This window comes from Oncorhynchus mykiss, chromosome 5 (assembly GCF_057628025.1).
Source record: "Oncorhynchus mykiss isolate SJ-2025 chromosome 5, ASM5762802v1, whole genome shotgun sequence".
Classification (NCBI taxonomy): Eukaryota; Metazoa; Chordata; class Actinopteri; order Salmoniformes; family Salmonidae; genus Oncorhynchus; species Oncorhynchus mykiss.
In genome coordinates this window covers 19,191,114-19,212,156 of record NC_143026.1, presented here as the reverse complement: position 1 = coordinate 19,212,156, position 21,043 = coordinate 19,191,114, and the positions used below count along the sequence as shown (strand labels likewise).

At 44.1% G+C, this 21,043-nt stretch overlaps 2 protein-coding genes across 4 annotated transcripts in view; one reads left to right on the top strand and one right to left on the bottom strand.

Annotated features, from left to right (window-relative positions):
* The window catches only part of LOC110523374 (noelin), a 30,002-nt gene extending 22,775 nt beyond the window's left edge, over positions 1-7,227 (top strand). For both annotated transcript variants that reach the window (XM_036977001.2, XM_036977000.2), the window contains exons 5-6: positions 884-990; positions 4,797-7,227. In XM_036977001.2, the coding sequence (XP_036832896.1) occupies positions 884-990; positions 4,797-5,471 (782 nt within the window). In that variant the 3' untranslated portion in view covers positions 5,472-7,227. The remainder of the gene's footprint in view (positions 1-883; positions 991-4,796) is intronic.
* Positions 2,562-21,043, bottom strand: part of LOC149983189 (uncharacterized) — a 131,570-nt gene continuing 113,088 nt past the window's right edge. Inside the window, exon 2 of one of the 2 annotated variants that reach the window (XR_016495916.1) lies at positions 2,562-3,029. Coding sequence is in view for 1 of the 2 variants with exons in the window: in XM_090234079.1 (XP_090090205.1) it covers positions 19,750-20,133 (384 nt within the window). In the remaining variant the exon portion in view is untranslated. Of the gene's footprint in view, positions 3,030-16,084; positions 20,222-21,043 lie in introns of those variants that run through there. The other variant, XM_090234079.1, reaches the window with a different exon arrangement.

The window sequence follows — 21,043 nt, the reverse complement described above, 5'->3', positions numbered from 1 at the left end:
TTGAAGATAGATGAGAGAAAGAGTGAGGGGTGAAGATAGATGAGAGAAAGAGTGAGGGGTGAAGATAGATGAGAGAAAGAGTGAGGGGTGAAGATAGATGAGAGAAAGAGTGAGGGGTGAAGATAGATGAGAGAAAGAGTGAGGGGTGAAGATAGATGAGAGAAAGAGTGATGGGTGAAGATAGATAGACATGAATAATTGCATTTCCCAACCACATTAGTGCCAGAGAGATAATGAGAGAAAGGGGGAGAATCGCATAAAGAGAGAGAAAAGCATAGAGGGGAAGAGAGACTATAATAGGGGACGGGACCGAAGCTGTTTGTTCGTTAGTTAACATTAAGATCTAACAACAAGAACGAGGTTGTTAACCATCTGTTCATAATGATAAACCCATTAATCAAACTACCTGGCTGTCATCAGGGAACACGGCGCAGCTAAGCGTTCAGGAGCTAGATATGTCAACTTCATATCAACACCTCAATCAAGCCTAATTAACGATGCGCTCAGCTCAAACAGCCTAGAACGGGTAGCAGCAGCATGAGCTCAGTGGATCCTGCATAACCTGGAACAACAATCAAATCTCTCTCCCTCCCTCCATCTCTCTCCCCCCTCTCTCTCCATCTCTCTCTCTTGCTCTGTCTCTCTCTCTCCTCATTTCTCCCCATCTCTCTCTCTCTCTCTCTCTCTCTCTCTCTCTCTCTCTCTCTCTCACCCTCCATCGCTCAGACAAACATAATGCACAGAATACCCAAGACCATTACCTTTATTCTCTGAGGATGACATACAGATGGAGGCCTAGACATAGACACAAACAGTGTTTAATCTATGAGAATGATATGCAGTATCTATGAGAGGTATTTCTATGTTGGTTATTCCTTCACAGCGTGTGGGAAGTTGACGGGCATCAGTGATCCTGTCACCATCAAGACGTCTGGATCCCGGTTCGGATCCTGGATGACTGACCCTGCGGCACCAGAAGGAGATACCAGGGTATACACACACACACATTTCAGCCGTCCATGAACATGGAGAAAATACAATTACCCCTCTTTAACACTTCGGTAGCGTCTAAAGCCCAGCTACATTAAAGTGATGATTTACTGAGTTCGGTAGCGTCTAAAGCCCAGCTACATTAAGGTAATGATTTCCTGAGCTCGGTAGCGTCTAAAGCCCAGCTACATTAAGGTAATGATTTCCTGAGCTCGGTAGCGTCTAAAGCCCAGCTACATTAAGGTAATGATTTCCTGAGCTCGGTATCGTCTAAAGCCCAGCTACATTAAGGTAATGATTTCCTGAGCTCGGTAGCGTCTAAAGCCCAGCTACATTAAGGTAATTATTTCCTGACCTCGGTATCGTCTAAAGCCCAGCTACATTAAGGTAATGATTTCCTGAGCTCGGTAGCGTCTAAAGCCCAGCTACATTAAGGTAATTATTTCCTGAGCTCGGTAGCGTCTAAAGCCCAGCTACATTAAGGTAATTATTTCCTGAGCTCGGTAGCGTCTAAAGCCCAGCTACATTAAGGTAATGATTTCCTGAGCTCGGTATCGTCTAAAGCCCAGCTACATTAAGGTAATGATTTCCTGACCTCGGTAGTGTCTAAAGCCCAGCTACATTAAGGTAATTATTTCCTGAGCTCGGTAGCGTCTAAAGCCCAGCTACATTAAGGTAATGATTTCCTGAGCTCGGTATCGTCTAAAGCCCAGCTACATTAAGGTAATTATTTCCTGACCTTGGTAGTGTCTAAAGCCCAGCTACATTAAGGTAATTATTTCCTGACCTCGGTAGCGTCTAAAGCCCAGCTACATTAAGGTAATGATTTCCTGAGCTCGGTAGCGTCTAAAGCCCAGCTACATTAAGGTAATTATTTCCTTACCTTGGTAGCGTCTAAAGCCCAGCTACATGAAGGTAATTATTTCCTGACCTCGGTAGCGTCTAAAGCCCAGCTACATTAAGGTAATTATTTCCTGACCTCGGTAGTGTCTAAAGCCCAGCTACATTAAGGTAAAGATTTCCTTACCTTGGTAGCGTCTAAAGCCCAGCTACATTAAGGTAATGATTTCCTTACCTCGGTATTGTCTAAAGCCCAGCTACATTAAGGTAATTATTTCCTTACCTTGGTAGCGTCTAAAGCCCAGCTACATTAAGGTAATGATTTCCTGAGCTCGGTATCGTCTAAAGCCCAGCTACATTAAGGTAATTATTTCCTTACCTTGGTAGCGTCTAAAGCCCAGCTACATTAAGGTAATGATTTCCTGAGCTCGGTATCGTCTAAAGCCCAGCTACATTAAGGTAATTATTTCCTCACCTTGGTAGTGTCTAAAGCCCAGCTACATTAAGGTAATGATTTCCTGAGCTCGGTATCGTCTAAAGCCCAGCTACATTAAGGTAATGATTTCCTGACCTCGGTAGTGTCTAAAGCCCAGCTACATTAAGGTAATTATTTCCTTACCTTTGTAGTGTCTAAAGCCCAGCTACATTAAGGTAATTATTTCCTTACCTTGGTAGCGTCTAAAGCCCAGCTACATTAAGGTAATTATTTCCTTACCTTGGTAGTGTCTAAAGCCCAGCTACATTAAGGTAATGATTTCCTGACCTCGGTAGCGTCTAAAGCCCAGCTACATTAAGGTAATGATTTCCTTGGCACTGTGTTTTACGGCGGTAGCTCCTGGAAGATCACACTAAGTGCTTTACATTACACTCATTGTCTGTATCCCAAATGGCACCCTATTCATATATAGAGCATTACTTTTGACCATGGCCCATAGGGCTCAGATCAAAATGCCCTTTGGAATGCACACTATATTACTCAGGTGACATGACTAATTGTACTCAGTTGAAGAGGCCAGGCTGTTAAGAGTCCTGACACACCCATAATAGAGTTGCCTCTTCAGAATCTGACCTTAATAGAAGCTTTGATTAATGTCTGTCTGTCTGTCTGTCTGTCTGTCTGTCTGTCTGTCTGTCCGTCCGTCCGTTCCGTTCCTTCTACTAAACGGCCATGTCTGAGTTAGCTCTCCTGGGCTGGGCATCTGTTGGAGGAATAGACAGACAAAGCTTTTATTACTAAAACACATTCAAATGCAAATGCAGAGAATAAATGCATGGTTTACACCCGAGCCCTGACAGCAAGGTCGTTAATGAAGGGATGGTGTCAGCCAAGATGTTTATTTGTCAGCCAAAATGTTTATATGACACATGGATCTGTATGCAGATCTGGGGTTTAGAGGTTAGAGTACAAATACATAAAGCACACGCAAACATAAACATACATGACCGTCATAGTCATAATATCATCTGTACATCGAAGGAAAACTGCATATGTTCCATATGTGGGTCTCTCTGGTATTGCTCTATTCTTCTGGTTTCTCTGTGTAACGTTGGACCTTGCTGCTTGTGAGATACAAGGTAGTGTGAGAGTGTCTGAGAGTGTCCAGTAAGGCAAGATAATAATTTAAAGGCAAGGTAGCTAAGCTGGATGGTAAAATATGTGCTATGCATGTGTGCCATGAATCCATGAGACCATGTGTAATGTGTTCTAATGGTACCAGGAAGACAGATAAATATAGGATGTATTTACAATGTTGTTTGTGCTCCACTTGTTGCCCTTTTCTCATGGCAACGGGCCACAAATCTTGCTGTTGTGATTGCAAACAGAGGTATTTCACCTAACAGATATGGGAGTTTATCAATGTTTAATTTTATATGTATCTCTAATATGGTCAAATATTTGTCAGGAGTTTAGGAAGTGTAGCTCAGTTTCCACCTCATTTTGTGGGCAGTGTGCACATGGCGAGAGCCTCTCTCAATAGCAAGGCTATGCTCACTGAGTCTGTACATAGTCAAGGATTTTCTTAACTTGGGGTCAGTCACGGTGGTCAGTTATTCTGCCACGGTGTACTCTCTGTTTAGGGCCAGATAGCATTATTGTTTGCTCTGTTTCTTGGTTGATTCTTTCCAGTGTCATATACTGTAGTTCTCTTTTTGCTTTCTCATAATTTGGTTAGGACTGGTGCTCTGTGGGGTCTGTTTGTGTGGGTCTCTCTCTCTCTCTCTGTAAGAGAAGAACATTAAAGGTTGGTGATGGTGTTTCCTGGACCCTTAAGGCCCTTACATCCGGGCTCTCAAAGATCCATTAGCTAATCAGATTGTCAGGAGGGGGAATGGGAAAGTTGTGGTGTGTCAGAACTTGGAGGGTTGGAGCAGGAGGGGATGCAGCAAATGGGGCATCAGGTAGCCTAGTGGTTAGCGCATTGGACTTGTAACCGAAAGGTTGCAAGATCAAATCCCAGAGCTGACAAGGTAAAACATCTGTCGTTCTGCCCCAGAACAAGGCCTTGTTTGTAAGCCGTCTATGAAAATAAGAATTTGTTCTTAACTGACTTGCCTAGTTAAAAAATCAATGAGGAAATGGTCTAGGCAGCCTTTTATCCGGAATGATTCGCATTATCCCTGTGGGGCTGGGCCCCGGCCTGCCTCCACCTGCAGCTGCCTGTCATTCCTGACTGTTTGTATTCTGAAGCAGAAGGCAGGAGCACTGCTCCCTGCTCTGCTCCGAGTCAAGCATCCCATTTAATTAGGCTTTCTGTTGACAGCGTGATATGATTTACAGTGTGAAATTATGCGTGATCCACATGTATATAGCGCCCATCTACATAATGGTGCATTGAGGAGTTTGATAGGAGGGTTTTAACAGGACTGCAGGGTGTGGTTTATCGTCTTTGTATTATAAAGTTGCTACTGACTCTGAGTTAATATTTACTCTCTCCTCTCTACTCGTCTGTATCTCTGTCTGTTAGGTGTGGTACATGGACGGTTACCACAACAACCGCTTCGTGCGGGAGTACAAGTCCATGGCGGACTTCATGACGACGGACAACTTCACGTCTCACCGCCTCCCCCACCCGTGGTCCGGGACGGGTCAGGTGGTCTACAACGGCTCCATTTACTTCAACAAATTTCAGAGTCACATCATCATCAAGTTTGACTTCAAGACCTCCGCCATTAGCAAGTCACGCCAGCTGGACAACGCCGGCTACAACAACATGTATCACTATGCCTGGGGCGGCCACTCCGACATCGACCTCATGGTGGACGAGGGTGGGCTCTGGGCTGTCTATGCCACCAATCAGAACGCTGGAAACATCGTCATCAGCAAGCTCAACCCCAGCACGCTGCAGATCATCAAGAGCTGGACCACCAACCACCCCAAGAGGAGCGCTGGCGAAGCCTTCATGATCTGTGGTACTCTCTATGTTACCAACGGTTACTCTGGAGGGACCAAGGTGTACTACGCCTACAGCACTAACTCCTCCACGTACGAGTACATAGACATCGCCTTCCAGAACAAGTACTCCCATATCTCCATGCTTGACTACAACCCTCGGGACCGTGCGCTCTACGCATGGAATAATGGACACCAGGTTCTGTACAATGTCACACTGTTCCATGTCATCAGCTCACAGGAATTGTAACCATGGAGACAGTACTATTTACAATATACTATATAGAGAATAGAGAGAGAGATCATCCTATATTTAAATATACTGTATATCTAGAAGAGAAAGACTTTATGGAAAGTGCAGCATATGTAGTATGTCATATCATAAGACTGTCTTTAGAGAGATTACATCAACCATGACTGGAACTACAACGTGAATTAATGTGCACATCGATTGAAATTAAAAAGAGAACTGTTTACTAAAAAGGAAGGGAACATGATACATCTAGAGTTCAAAACTATATATTGGACTGAAAATAACAGATGCCAAAAAAATATCACGCCTTTCTTTTTTAAATAATGGCTAGTAACCATCATGGAAGATTGTCTCTGCGGCTCTGGGTCTGTCTCTGGAAGTACTGTCAGGAAGTACCTCCCTTGTCTCTCCTGGACTTTACTCTATGGGGATCATTGGGGTCCTAGCAAAGGACTATGGGATTGGTTATAAACTGTTTGCCAACCAGGACCCCCCATTGGCCCCCGGACAGAGAGAGGGAGAACCTCGCCCTTCGGACAGATAAGGGGTAAAATTGGGAGAACTGGGACATTATTTGGAGAATGGTGGGGTGAACCAGCATATGGTGTGCAGAAGACCACAGAGCCTACAACCACCGTCTGTCACACACACAAACACATTCTATCCCTTTTATCCCTTCAGTAGCAAATAAAGAAGTCTGTAAACAAGTTAACAACAACATCATCAACATCCATGAGAAGACCTGGGCCTGTGTTCACAAAGTGTCTCAGAGTAGGAATACTGATTTAGGATCAGGTTCCCCCTCTTATTCATTATGATTTAAAGGGCAAATCGGATCCGAGATCAGCACTCCTACCCTAAGACGATTTTTGAATACGCTCCCTGAAGGCACTGACTGTTGGGGCACACTGTTGTACTGTACGAGAAGTAGGTCGGTATTCAATCAAAGCTGTGTAAGTAGCGCGCTTGACATTTTAAAGGGAATTTCCAATTGAGTCAAATCAGCAGCATTTTCAGTGAATGCAATCTCTGCAAACGCGGGAACATTGGCATTAAAAGCCGTGTTGTCAACTGCGCCACAGCGTGCCTCTTGGATTGAATCCCGGCCAAAGACTTTCCTGTTGTTTGTGACTCTGTGTAAAACAGCCTTGATTTGCATGAGTGTTTTTTTACCATTCTGGTCTGCTACCTTCTGAATGTATTTTGCTATATGATGCTGTACCTATAAAAGAGAGGGATGTGGGGGGGGGTTGGTTGCAAAAATGTTTGCTTTTTCACTTGTTTGTTTTTAGAACGTTTATTTTTCCAGTCGGAGGCTTTTTTTAATGTTCTTGTATCACCCCCTTGCTGTTGGCACTGGCTTTGCTTCTCTGTCTATGTTTAGTTGGACCGTGTGGGAGGAACCTATCTCATATCCAGCTCATTTCTTTCAGAAGAATACAAAGCAATAGAATATATCAAGTAATGTATCCTGGAGACCTGGGTTCAGTCCTACGGCTCTTCTCTCTTCAACTGAATTATCATCACCCTATTCTGTTAACTAAAGTATGCCTTTTAGTTGAGGGTAATGCTGTTAAATGTATCTCTCCCTCCCACTCAGCTAGCAGAGGATAATGCTGTTTAAATGTTTAAAAAACTTGCAGAGGACAATGGCTTTTCACTCTTTTTGTGCTTTTGCTGGATGTGTGTTGTACCTGAGATGAGATAGTTAATGATTTGTGTCAATAAACAGAGAATCTTTGTTCTAATCTCATTCCTCGCGCAGCTTGAATTATTGATCGTCATGGAGCAACAAAGGGGCAGTTAAAGAGCCCCATGGGGCTCTACAGTAGAACCACAGGTTGCAGACCCCTGGTTATGGTAACAGTGCATGTGTCTGTCAGGATCAGGCTGTTGTGTGTGTCTTTGTTTGTTTGTGTGCTTGACTGACCATAATACCACATCATGGGTATTACTAAGAATAATACTGAGGGGTCATGTCTTTTCATGAGTTCATTCTGCTTCAGATCAAACCGAGAGAGAGAGAGAGAGAGAGAGAGAGAGATTACTCCCTGGATATACATTGCCTCGTGTTGATAGCTCCCTGGATATACATTGCCTCGTGTTGATAGCTCCCTGGATATACATTGCCTCGTGTTGATAGCTCCCTTGGTATACATTGCCTCGTGTTGATAGCTCCCTGGATATACATTGCCTCGTGTTGATAGCTCCCTGGGTATACATTGCCTCGTGTTGATAGCTCCCTGGATATACATTGCCTCGTGTTGATAGCTCCCTGGATATACATTACCTCCTGTTGATGGCTCCTTGGATATACATTACCTCCTGTTGATGGCTCCCTGGATATACATTACCTCCTGTTGATAGCTCCCTGGATATACATTGCCTCGTGTTGATAGCTCCCTGGATATACATTGCCTCGTGTTGATAGCTCCCTGGATATACATTGCCTCCTGTTGATAACTCCCTGGATATACATTGCCTCATGTTGATTGCTCCCTGGATATACATTACCTCCTGTTGATAGCTCCCTGGATATACATTACCTTCTGTTGATAGCTCCCTGGATATACATTACCTCGTGTTGATAGCTCCCTGGATATACATTACCTCGTGTTGATAGCTCCCTGGATATACATTACCTCGTGTTGATAGCTCCCTGGATATACATTGCCTCCTGTTGATAGCTCCCTGGATATACATTGCCTCGTGTTGATAGCTCCCTGGATATACATTACCTCCTGTTGATAGCTCCCTGGATATACATTGCCTCGTGTTGATAGCTCCCTGGATATACATTACCTCCTGTTGATAGCTCCCTGGATATACATTACCTCGTGTTGATAGCTCCCTGGATATACATTACCTCGTGTTGATAGCTCCCTGGATATACATTACCTCGTGTTGATAGCTCCCTGGATATACATTACCTCCTGTTGATAGCTCCCTGGATATACATTGCCTCGTGTTGATAGCTCCCTGGATATACATTACCTCCTGTTGATAGCTCCCTGGATATACATTGCCTCGTGTTGATAGCTCCCTGGATATACATTACCTCGTGTTGATAACTCCCTGGATATACATTACCTCCTGTTGATAACTCCCTGCATATACATTGTCTCGTGTTGATAACTCCCTGTATGTGGATAAGTGATGCAGAATAGAGGATTATTATTCTTCATATGCACTATCTGCTTGCCTGTCCGGATATTAAATACACAGTAGGAAAACACAAGTCTTTATAATACTAATCTCCCACACATCATTACCGGTATGTGCCATAATTGTGTTATAATAAAGTATGTCTAAAATCAAACATCACAGAGAACAATGTAACCCATTAAAAATAGGCATCCTTTTAAGCATCTTTAAAAATGTATCTCACAGTGTGTTCCCAACTATTCTAGAACACTTCAAAAGCCATTTCCCTTTCAAATTATTATTACTATTGTTGCAACAATGAATTATAGTGATTCTTTCTATGTGATCAAACTTTCGGAGAGACTGATGGGGATTGGCGGTGTTCATGTTTTCTCAGTACCATCTGTGGAGCCTCCTGGGTCAAGTAGAATCGGATGTTCTCTTCCTGCAGATTAAAGAATCCCAATGCTTGGCTTTGGTTTAAAGCCCATGTTTCACTTTAAAACCATGCATATATTTAAGAGTCTGATACGTCACTTATTTTTTCAATATGACATTGTAAATTGGAGATGTAATCAATGATATACTTCTGGGCTCCACGCGCACCATAAAAATATGAAGTAGAATGTTATCCAGGCTTGACGTAGATTCAGACGAACACTTCTGGACTGCCTGGCTGCACCATATGGAAGTGTGCAAGTGGGTTTCTTTTGACAATGAAGCACCAGTGTTAAAACAGACAGCTTCAGTCAGCCGATTCTAGCCATCCCTTCTAGTTAGTCCTAGTCAGGCAGGACCCCCACATACAGAGGACCCACACTTTTGTTAGTGTCTTAGTGGTCGAGGTCACGCCAAATACTTATCACCACATCTCCTTCAGCCTGTCAGTGGCCTTGATTCCCAGGACTTCAGTTTCAGTTAGTTTATGACCCCAGCACACTGTGTGGTCAGAAACCTGCTTTCCCCATCATGATGAGCACTTCCACAATTTTCCCTCCTGCTGATCTTTTCCTCCTCTGGACTGAAATACAGGGATTCTGATGTTCAATTGTTCGTGCATCTCAACGTAAGTTCCTTGAGATCTGTGTCATATAATGTGGAGCTAAGTTTGGTGGTTTATTGTGTACAATTACTGTGTGTTGAGCTTGATAGCTAGCTCGTGCTCCCGCTAGTGTTAGCATTTTGCATTGGAATGCATGAACATTTTTGGATGACTGTTAGCGATAAGCCATGTATTACCATGATTCATTTATGGTACTTATTTTCCACCATAATTTGCAAATAAATTCATTAAAAATCCTACAATGTGATTTTCTGGATTTTTGGATCATCTTTTTAAGTGGGAGAACTTGCACAATTGGTGGCTGACTAAATACTTTTTTCCCCCACTGTAAATATGATCCCCAATCAGAGACAACGATAGATAGCTGCCTCTGATTGGGAACCATACCAGGCCAACATAGAAATACAAAAACTAGACTACACATAGAAATAATAAACTAGAACACCCCCCAGTTACGCCCTGACCTACTCCACCATAAAAAATAAAATCTTTCTATGGTCAGGATGTGACAACTTTTTGGCAATAATTACCATCATTATGTTTGGAGGAGAAAGGGGGAGGCTTGCAAGCCGAATAACACCTTCCCAACCGTGAAGCATGGGGGTGGCAGCATCATGTTGTGGGGTGCTTTGCTGCAGGAGGGACTGGTGCACTTTACAAAATAGATGGCATCATGAGGATGGAAAATTATGTGGATATATTGAAGCAACATGTCAAGACATCAGTCAGGAAGTTAAAGCTAGGTCGCAAATGGGTCTTCCAAATGGACAATAACCCCAAGCATACTTCCAAAATTGTGGCAAAATGGCATAAGGACAACAAAGCCCAGGTATTGGAGTGGCCATCACAAAGACCTGACCTCAATCCAAAAGAAAATTTGTGGGCAGAACAGAAAGCGTGTGCATGCAAAGAGGCCTATAAACCTGACTCAGTTACACCAGCTCTATCTTGAGGAATGGACCAAATTTCATCCAACTTATTGTGGAAAGCTTGTGGAAGGCTACCCAAAATGTTTGACCCAAGTTATACAATTTAAAGGCAATGCTACCAAATACTAATTGAGTGAAAGTAAACTTCTGACCCACTGGGAATGTGATGAAAGAAATAAAAGCTGAAATAAATCCTTCTCTCGACATTTCACATTAGGTCAGTTAGTGGTGATTCTAACTGACCTAAGACAGGGAATTTTTTACAGTTGAAAAACTGAGTTTAAATGACAATAAATTACACATGCTTTTGTGCAAATGGAATAGACAACAGGTGGAAATTATAGGCAATTAGCAAGACACCCCCAATAAAGGAGTGGTTCTGCAGGTGATAACCACAGACCACTTCTCAGTTCCTATGCTTCCTGGCTGATGTTTTGGTCACTTTTGAATGCTGGCGGTGCTTTCACTCTAGTGGTAGCATGAGACGGAGTCTACAACCCACACAAGTGGCTCAGGTAGTGCAGCTCATCCAGGATGGAACATCAATGCGAGCTGTGGCAAGAAGGTTTGCTGTGTCTGTCAGCGTAGTGTCTGGAGCATGGAGGCGCTACCAGGAGACAGGCCAGTACATCAGGAGACGTGGAGGAGGCCGTAGGAGGGCAACAACCCAGCAGCAGGACCGCTCCCTCTGCCTTTGTGCAAGGAGGAGCAGGAGGAGCACTGCCAGAGACCTGCAAAATTACCTCCAGCAGGCCACAAATGTGCATGTGTCTGCTAAAACGGTCAGAAACAGACTCCGTGAGGGTGGTATGAGGGCCCGACGTCCACAGGTGGGGGTTGTGCTTACAGCCCAACACCATGCAGGACGTTTGGCATTTGCCAGAGAACACCAAGATTGGCAAATTCGCCACTGGCACCCTGTGCTCTTCACAGATGAAAGCAGGTTCACACTGAGCACATGTGACAGAGGTGACAGTCTGGAGATGTCGTGGAGAACGTTCTGCTGCCTGCAACATCCTCCAGCATGACCGGTTTGGGTCAGTCATGGTGTGGGGTGGCATTTCTTTGGGGGGCCGCACAGCCCTCCATGTGCTCGCCAGAGGTAGCCTGACTGCCATTAGGTACCGAGATGAGATCCTCAGACCCCTTGTGAGACCATATGCTGGTGCGGTTGGCCCTGGGTTCCTCCTAATGCAAGACAATGCTAGACCTCATGTGGCTGGAGTGTGTCAGCAGTTCCTGCAAGAGGATGGCATTGATGCTATGGACTGGCCCGCCCGTTCCCCAGACCTGAATCCAATTGAGCACATCTGGGACATCATGTCTCGCTCCATCCACTAACGCCACATTGCACCAAAGACTGTCCAGGAGTTGGCGGATGCTTTAGTCCAGGTCTGGGAGGAGATCCCTCAGGAGACCATCCACCACCTCATCAGGAGCATGCCCAGGTGTTGTAGGTCATACAGGCACGTGGAGGCTACACACACAGTACTGAGCCTCATTTTGACTTGTTTTAAGGACATTACATCAAAGTTGGATCAGCCTGTAGTGTGGTTTTCCACTTTAATTTTGAGTGTGACTCAAAATCCAGACCTCCATGGTTTGATACATTTGATTTCCATTGATCATTTTTGTGTGATTTTGTTGTCAGCACATTCAACTATGTACGAATATTTCGTTCATTCAGATCTAGGATGTGTTATTTTAGTGTTCCCTTTATTTTTTGGAGCAGTGTCTATATCCCACATGACTAAAGAATGGCAAAACAACGTCATAACAGCTTTATATGAATTTGAGTGGTTACATACAATACATGTTGACAGAATGGCTGCGAGACAGAGAGACTGTTGCTGTACTCTCAGGTAAGGCCCTTCCTATTTTATTAGGATCCCCATTAGCTGTTGCAAAAGCAGCAGCTACTCTTCCTGGGGAACACATGGAACATGACATAATACAGAACATTAAAAGACAAGAACAGCTGAAGGACAGAACTACAGTGCTTCTGGAACCACTGAAGACCCCAGTATTCAGTCAGGAAGCTTGAAGAAGATGTGTGTCACCATCCAAGCCCATGTCACAGCAGGCAGTGGCCTGGGCCATGTTCACTGCACATGTTGCTGAACTATTGAACACTTTTGTTAGTGGAAATTCACATACAATATTCAGTTCATATGCATGGACTGTAATACCTCGAGGGTCTTGTGGTGAAGACTGCTGTGCAAGGTATTGGGCAACAGTTTTATTTCTGGACCCGTATTCACAAAGCTTCTTCAGAGTAGGACTAGTGATCTACGACCAGCTCCCTTTTGTCAATGTAATCAATCATTGTGATATAAAAGGCACAACTGCTCCTAAATCAATACTCCTACTTTGAGATTCTTTATGAATACGGGCATGCTGCTTTCTAGTGATCTAACTCCCTCTTCATCTGAAATGCAACAACACCAAAAACATGAATAAGAATTAGCCTAGTCAGTCAGTAACTTAGTTAACACTAACGTAAATGTGCACAAGCCTATTCATTCCAATTGTACCAAAACAACAGCCTATTTGCAGTGAAATCAAGACGGGCATTTTTCTTGCCAACCTTTTCTGTAAACAGTGCATCAATAAACAGGCAGGGCCATGAAGTAGTTTCACAATAGTCAGTATTATAGCTAGCTATATAGTTGTTATTTTCAAGAAACCTAGCTACAGGTCATTTAGCTAGCTAAGGTAGTAAACTCAGTCTGTTGGTGGGAGTGTGGTAATGTTAGCGAACTTTCCTCCAGCAATTTCAATCTAGATAGCTAATGGCATTTTTATTTGATCAACTTTTCAATCAGATGGGATAGCTAAGCAAATATAGCTAATCGTTTTCCCTTCACATCAATTTTTTTTTCTTTTTCACATCAAATCATATTTTTGTGAATATATACTGTACATATATATATATATACAGTGCCTTGCGAAAGTATTCGGCCCCTTGAACTTTGCAACCTTTTGCCACATTTCAGGCTTCAAACATAAAGATATAAAACTGTATTTTTTTTGTGAAGAATCAACAACAAGTGGGACACAATCATGAAGTGGAACGACATTTATTGGATATTTCAAACTTTTTTAACAAATCAAAAACTGAAAAATTGGGCGTGCAAAATTATTCAGCCCCTTTACTTTCAGTGCAGCAAACTCTCTCCAGAAGTTCAGTGAGGATCTCTGAATGATCCAATGTTGACCTAAATGACTAATGATGATAAATACAATCCACCTGTGTGTAATCAAGTCTCCGTATAAATGCACCTGCACTGTGATAGTCTCAGAGGTCCGTTAAAAGCGCAGAGAGCATCATGAAGAACAAGGAACACACCAGGCAGGTCCGATATACTGTTGTGAAGAAGTTTAAAGCCGGATTTGGATACAAAAAGATTTCCCAAGCTTTAAACATCCCAAGGAGCACTGTGCAAGCGATAATATTGAAATGGAAGGAGTATCAGACCACTGCAAATCTACCAAGACCTGGCCGTCCCTCTAAACTTTCAGCTCATACAAGGAGAAGACTGATCAGAGATGCAGCCAAGAGGCCCATGATCACTCTGGATGAACTGCAGAGATCTACAGCTGAGGTGGGAGACTCTGTCCATAGGACAACAATCAGTCGTATATTGCACAAATCTGGCCTTTATGGAAGAGTGGCAAGAAGAAAGCCATTTCTTAAAGATATCCATAAAAAGTGTCGTTTAAAGTTTGCCACAAGCCACCTGGGAGACACACCAAACATGTGGAAGAAGGTGCTCTGGTCAGATGAAACCAAAATTGAACTTTTTGGCAACAATGCAAAACGTTATGTTTGGCGTAAAAGCAACACAGCTGAACACACCATCCCCACTGTCAAACATGGTGGTGGCAGCATCATGGTTTGGGCCTGCTTTTCTTCAGCAGGGACAGGGAAGATGGTTAAAATTGATGGGAAGATGGATGGAGCCAAATACAGGACCATTCTGGAAGAAAACCTGATGGAGTCTGCAAAAGACCTGAGACTGGGACGGAGATTTGTCTTCCAACAAGACAATGATCCAAAACATAAAGCAAAATCTACAATGGAATGGTTCAAAAATAAACATATCCAGGTGTTAGAATGGCCAAGTCAAAGTCCAGACCTGAATCCAATCGAGAATCTGTGGAAAGAACTGAAAACTGCTGTTCACAAATGCTCTCCATCCAACCTCACTGAGCTCGAGCTGTTTTGCAAGGAGGAATGGGAAAAAATGTCAGTCTCTCGATGTGCAAAACTGATAGAGACATACCCCAAGCGACTTACAGCTGTAATCACAGCAAAAGGTGGCGCTACAAAGTATTAACTTAAGGGGGCTGAATAATTTTGCACGCCCAATTTTTCAGTTTTTGATTTGTTAAAAAAGTTTGAAATATCCAATAAATGTCGTTCCACTTCATGATTGTGTCCCACTTGTTGTTGATTCTTCACAAAAAAATACAGTTTTATATCTTTATGTTTGAAGCCTGAAATGTGGCAAAAGGTCGCAAAGTTCAAGGGGGCCGAATACTTTCGCAAGGCACTGTATATATATATATATATATATATATATATATATATATATATAAATACAGTCCCAATCAAAAGTTTGGACACAATTACTCATTCAAGGGTTTTTCTTTATTTTTACTATTTTCTACATTGTAGAATAATAGTGAAGACATCAAAACTATGAAATAACATATGGAATCAGGTAGTAATCAAAAAGTGTTAAACAAATCAAAATTGATTGTATAATTGAGATTCTTCAAAGTAGACAACCTTTGCCTTGATGGCAGCGTTGCACACGCTTGGCATTCTCTCAACCAGCTTCATGAGGCAGTCGCCTGGAATGCATTTCAATTAACAGGTGTGCCTTGTTAAAAGTTAACTTGTGGAATTTACTTTCTTCTTAAAGCATTTGTCCCAATCATGTAAGGATCGACCCAGGAGATGAGCATCAGATACAGGGAGTGAAGGTTTAATAGCTGACGGAGATGAAATGGACCAGGAACTTTGTCTGGACAGGAACACATAACAACAATTAATGCGGACACAGGGAACACCACCAAGGAACAGACAAATATACAGGGGGTAATCAACAATTTGAAGGAGTCCAGATGAGTCCAATTAGCGCTGCTGTGCGTAGTGATGGTGACAGGTGCGTGTAAAGAAGGGTAGCCTGGCACCCTCGAGCGCTAAAGAGGGCATTTATTTGGGCTGCAATTTCTGAGGCTGGTAACTCTACTGAACTTATCCTCGGCAGCAGAAGTAGCTCTGGGTCTTCCATTCCTGTGGCGGTCTTCATGAGAGCTAGTTTCATCATAGCGCTTGATGGTTTTTGTGACTGCACTTGAATAAACTTTAAAAGTTCTTGAAATGTTCCGTATTGACTGACCTTCATGCCTTAAAGTAATGATGGACTTGGTCTTTTACTGAATAGGGCTACCCCCCCCCCCCCCCCCCCCAAATTGTGAATTTTAAAGTAAATATGAACCATCAGTGTACAATGACCCCTTTGTTTTTAAGCCCTGGATTTCTAGACTCCATTTTTTAAATTTAGCAGCCCTGGGGGAAAAATAAACACGTTTTTTATATATTCTGTTTATATTGGCAAATTTAATTGCAACATTGCCTTTAAAAAATAGATATGACTTCTCTATATCCACCTATCTACCTCTATCTTTCCCTCTCTGATTGTATCAAACTCTTCTCACTCTCCCAATCTTGTTCCATTTCTCTCCTCTATCCCCCTCTCCTTTTGTCTTACGCCTCCAAACCTCTTTCTTCTCTCCCTGTTTAACCCTTGCACTGTCACTCCTTCCCTCTTCCTGTCCCCTCTTTCTCCCTCCCCATCCTTCAGGCATTCTTCCTCTCTCTCTCTCTCTCACTCTCTATCTCTCTTTCTCTCTCTCTTGGTTCTCTGATGTTTCAATTAATGAATAAATAAATATTTGCTTCTATTTTCAGTGAGAGTGTATGGCCAATACACAAGGACACATATAGAGATGGAGAAAGATGGCGAGAGGGAGAAAGATATATATAGTACATGTTCTGAACAAGGCCTCTGAGTATGTGTTACAATGTGCTGTCAATCAAGAATGGAATACATTACCATGTTTTAGAATGTGATTGGCAGACACACTGAGACGCACCACACCCCTCCATCTACCCCCCAACATTCTCTCACACACAACTTACCCCCTAGCACTCTGACAATTGCATGTAATTTTATAATTATATGTTATGTTTGTGTTCTGTATCTATTCCTGTATCATATTGTCTGGGTATGCCAGATTCCTCTAGCTATGCCGCTTGCTAGTTATTTTTCAACAGTCAAAAGCCTACCGCAAATGAGACGTATCAGATATGTGTTGTGACTTTACCAGGAGCACAGTCAAACAAAGCAGAGGAGAGAGGAAGGAAAGGAGAAGGAAAGAAGAGAAGAGAAGAGAAGAGAAGAGAAGGATGAGAGAAGCAGGAGAGGAGAGGAGGAGAGGGGACGGAGAGGTAAAGCGGAAAGGGGAGGTAGAGGAGAAGAAGTAGAGGAGAGGAAGGAGAAGAGAGAGGAAGGAGTGAGAGGAGAGATGAGACGTAAATAGGAGAGGAGAGAGGAAGGAGAGGAGAAGTAAGGAGAGAGGAGTGGAAAGAGGAAGGAGAGGAGAAGTAAAGGAGAGAATAAGGAGAGAGGAAGGAGAGGATAAGAAAATGAGAGAGGAAGGAGAGGAGAGAGGAGAAGTAAAGGAGAGGGGAGAGAAGAGAGGAAGGAGAGGATAAGTAAAGAAGAGAGGAAAGGAGAGGAGAAGGAGAGGAGAGATGAGAGGAGAGGAGAATAGAGGAGAGAGGAAGGAGAGGAGAAGGAGAAGAGGTGAGAAGAGAAGGAGAGTAGAGGAGAAAGTGAGGAGAGGAGAATGAGTAAGATAGGGAAAGTAGAGGAGAGGAGAATGAGTAAGAGAGGAGAAAGAGAGGAGAGGAGAACGAGAGGAGAGGAGAGGGGAGAGGAGAGTGGAAGGAAAGGGGAAGGAGAAGAGAGGATAGGAAAGAGAGGAGAGGAGAGGAGAGAGTAAGTAGAGTTGATAGGAAGTAGTGGAGAGAGAAGGACCCTGGCATGTTTGCCCATGTTTAGCAAGTTTCATAATCCCCTGAGTGCTAAGACACTTAGTGGTGACATTTACTGCAACCTATAAAGAAGTGGTGTGTGTGTGTGCGTGCATATGTGTGTGTGTGTGCATGCAGGGACAAATATATCATTCTGCAGCTATAAATTATACAGAGTGAGAAGCAGCTTTTAGGATTTATTTTGGAGAGCTGTCCATTGTGCTGAACATACTGAGGGCCATACGGAGAGAAGCATCCAGCTGAAGATTATGCACGCTGACACCGGGTCTTCTGCGAACCTCGAAGCGCAACCTACAGCTAGCGTGAGTCTCAGATTGTATTTTTGCTTCTCAAATGGTATATGCGCGCAACCTGTAGACGTTTGTTGGTCTCGTGTATCGCATGAGTCAATAGCTTTGTTCCAGTGTGTCAGTGCGCTACGCACATTATGTTAACCACTGTTACTTGTACAGCTAGCTAGTACATATAAACTAGTACACACTAGCTAGAGCGTACTGTAGCTTCTAGTTCTAAGGGACATACGGCTATAGTGGCTTGTCAGGGGCTGATGGCCATGGTGCTGAACATACTAAGGGACATACGGCTATAGTGGTATGTCAGGGGCTGTTGTCCATGGTGCTGAACATACTAAGGGACATACGGCTCCAGTGGCATGTCAGGGGCTGTTGTCCATGGTGCTGAACATACTGAGGGACATACAGCTCCGGGGGCTGTTGTCCATGGTTCTGAACATACTGAGTGACATACAGCTCCAGGGGCTGTTGTCCATGGTGCTGAACATACAGAGGGACATACGGCTGCAGGGGCTTGTCAGGGGCTGTTGTCCATGGTGCTGAACATACTGAGGGACATACAGCTCCGGTGGCTTGTCAGGGGCTGTTGTCCATGGTGCTGAACATACTGAGGGACATACAGCTCCAGGGGCTGTTGTCCATGGTGCTGAACATACTGAGGGACATACGGCTATAGTGGCTTGTCAGGGGCTGTTGTCTACACAGTGCTAAAAAGAAGAAGGGTATTGGAGCCTTCTCAGGGGTTGCTGTTCAGGGAGTTCTGGTGCTAGAAAGACAACTCCCGGTTCAGGCCCGGATCCCAGGTCCCGGGTCTCCTCTCCTTTTATTTAGTCTGTTTCAATCTGACAGGCCGAGTTGACAGCATACTCTCCCCTGCTTTGTAGTCTTCAAACTTACTCCGTCATTTCTTAAAGTTCTATAAAAGGTTAATGATCCTAATGCCGTAAAGAGAACCAAAACAGTAATTTGATTCCTACAGTCTTAAAGCTGCTCCATCAGCAGCTCTCTACCAATTACTACGACTCCTTTCATTGCTAATAAAGGATGACACACACAGGTTGAGAACCAATTTCACTGTTTAGTTCCGTTGTCAAGGCTACTTTCCTTTCCTGTTGAATTTCATCAATTTTAGAGCAGCAGAACGAAAGCAGAAATAATAAAGGCTTCAGCTCTGTCTCCATTTGTACTCGGTGGGGATCTTCCAGAGCTAAACTATTACAACCCCAGCATGGATTGGAATAACAGTCTATGATAAATTAATAGAGCCGTAACGCTAGAGTACTGGGAGAAAAACACCCATAAAAATCAATTCATTTTAATTACGGTGCCATAAAAAGGGGAAGTAAGGAGAACTCAAGCGTCCCTGTTGGTATTCTCTGCACTGATTTCTTTAAGAATGTGTCCTTGTCAGCACTTCAAACATCTGCTACCCAAACCAAACAAAATGTCTGCCTCCCAATTAACATTTTCTCAGACACATCCACAGAGAGAATAGTTTCAGACTAAATAACTGTTACAGCTGTCGTCGGAATGAGACCAAGGTGCAGCGTGGTGGGCGTCCATTTTGAATTTATTAAATGAACACCAAAAAAACAAGAAAGATAAACGACACGTAAAGTGTAGTAGCACTAAACGAGCAACTCACAAAAACAAGATCCCACAACAGAAAGTGGGAAAAGGGCTGCCTAAGTATGATTCCCAATCAAACCTGAACCTATAGGGGAAGGTCCGGGTGAGCATCTATCTTCGGTGGCGGCTCCGGTTCGGGACGTAGCCCATGCTCCCTACGCTTTTCCCTCCGCTTCTGTGGAACCGGACCCTGGATCGTCGCCGGAGACTCCGGACCATGAATCGTTGCCGGAGGAACCGGACCGTGGATCATCGTCAGAGGCTCTGGACTGGGAACCCCCGCCGGAGACTCTGGACTGCAGCTCGTCACTGAAGACTCCCGACTGCAGACCGCCGCTGGAGGCTCCAGACTGCAGACTGTTGCTGGAGGCTCCGGACTGCGGACCGTCGCTGGAGACCCCGGACTGGGGACCGTCACTGGAGAGTCCGGACTGGGGACCGTCGCTGGAGGTTCCGGACTGGGGACCATCGTTGGAGGCTCTGGACTGGGGTCCGTCGCTAGAGGCTCCGGACTGGGGACCGTCGCTGGCTTGTCAGGGGCCGTTGTCTACACAGTCCTAAAAAGAACAAGGGTATTGGAGCCTTCTCAGGGGTTGCTGTTCAGGGAGTTCTGGTGCTAGAAAGACAACTCCCGGTTCAGGCTTCAAACTTACTCCGTCATTTCTTTAAGTTCTATTGTCACACCCTGGTCTTAGTATTTTGTGTTTTCTTTATTATTTTGGTCAGGCCAGGGTGTGACATGGGTTTATTTATGTGGTGTGTTTTGTCTTGGGGTTTTTGTTAGGTATTGGGATTGTGGCTTAGTAGGGTTTTCTAGGTAAGTCTATGGCTGTCTGGAGTGGTTCTCAATCAGAGGCAGGTGTTTATCGTTGTCTCTGATTGGGAACCATATTTAGGCAGCCATATTCTTTGTGTGTTTCGTGGGTGATTGTTCCTGTCTCTGTGTTAGTTTGCACCAGATAGGCTGTATAGGTTTTCACGGTACGTTTGTTGTTTTTGTATTGTTCGTGTTTATTCTTTATTAAACATGTATCAAGAATACCACGCTGCATTTTGGTCCGACTCTACTTCGCCTAAAGAAAACCGTAACAGAATCACCCACCACAACAGGACCAAGCGGCATGGTGACAGGCAGCGGCAGCAGGAGCTACGAAGTCTGGAGTATACGACTTGGGAGGAAATAGACAGGTGGGCGGTCGACCCAGGGAGAGTGCCAGAGCCCGCCTGGGATTCGCTGGAGCAGTGCAAAGAGGGGTATAGGAGAATGGAGTTGGAGAGACAAGCACGGCGGCGCGGACGGAAGCCCGAGAGTCAGCCCCAAAAATGTATTGGGGGGGGGGGGGGGGGCTCACAGGGAGTATGGCTACGCAAGGTAGGAG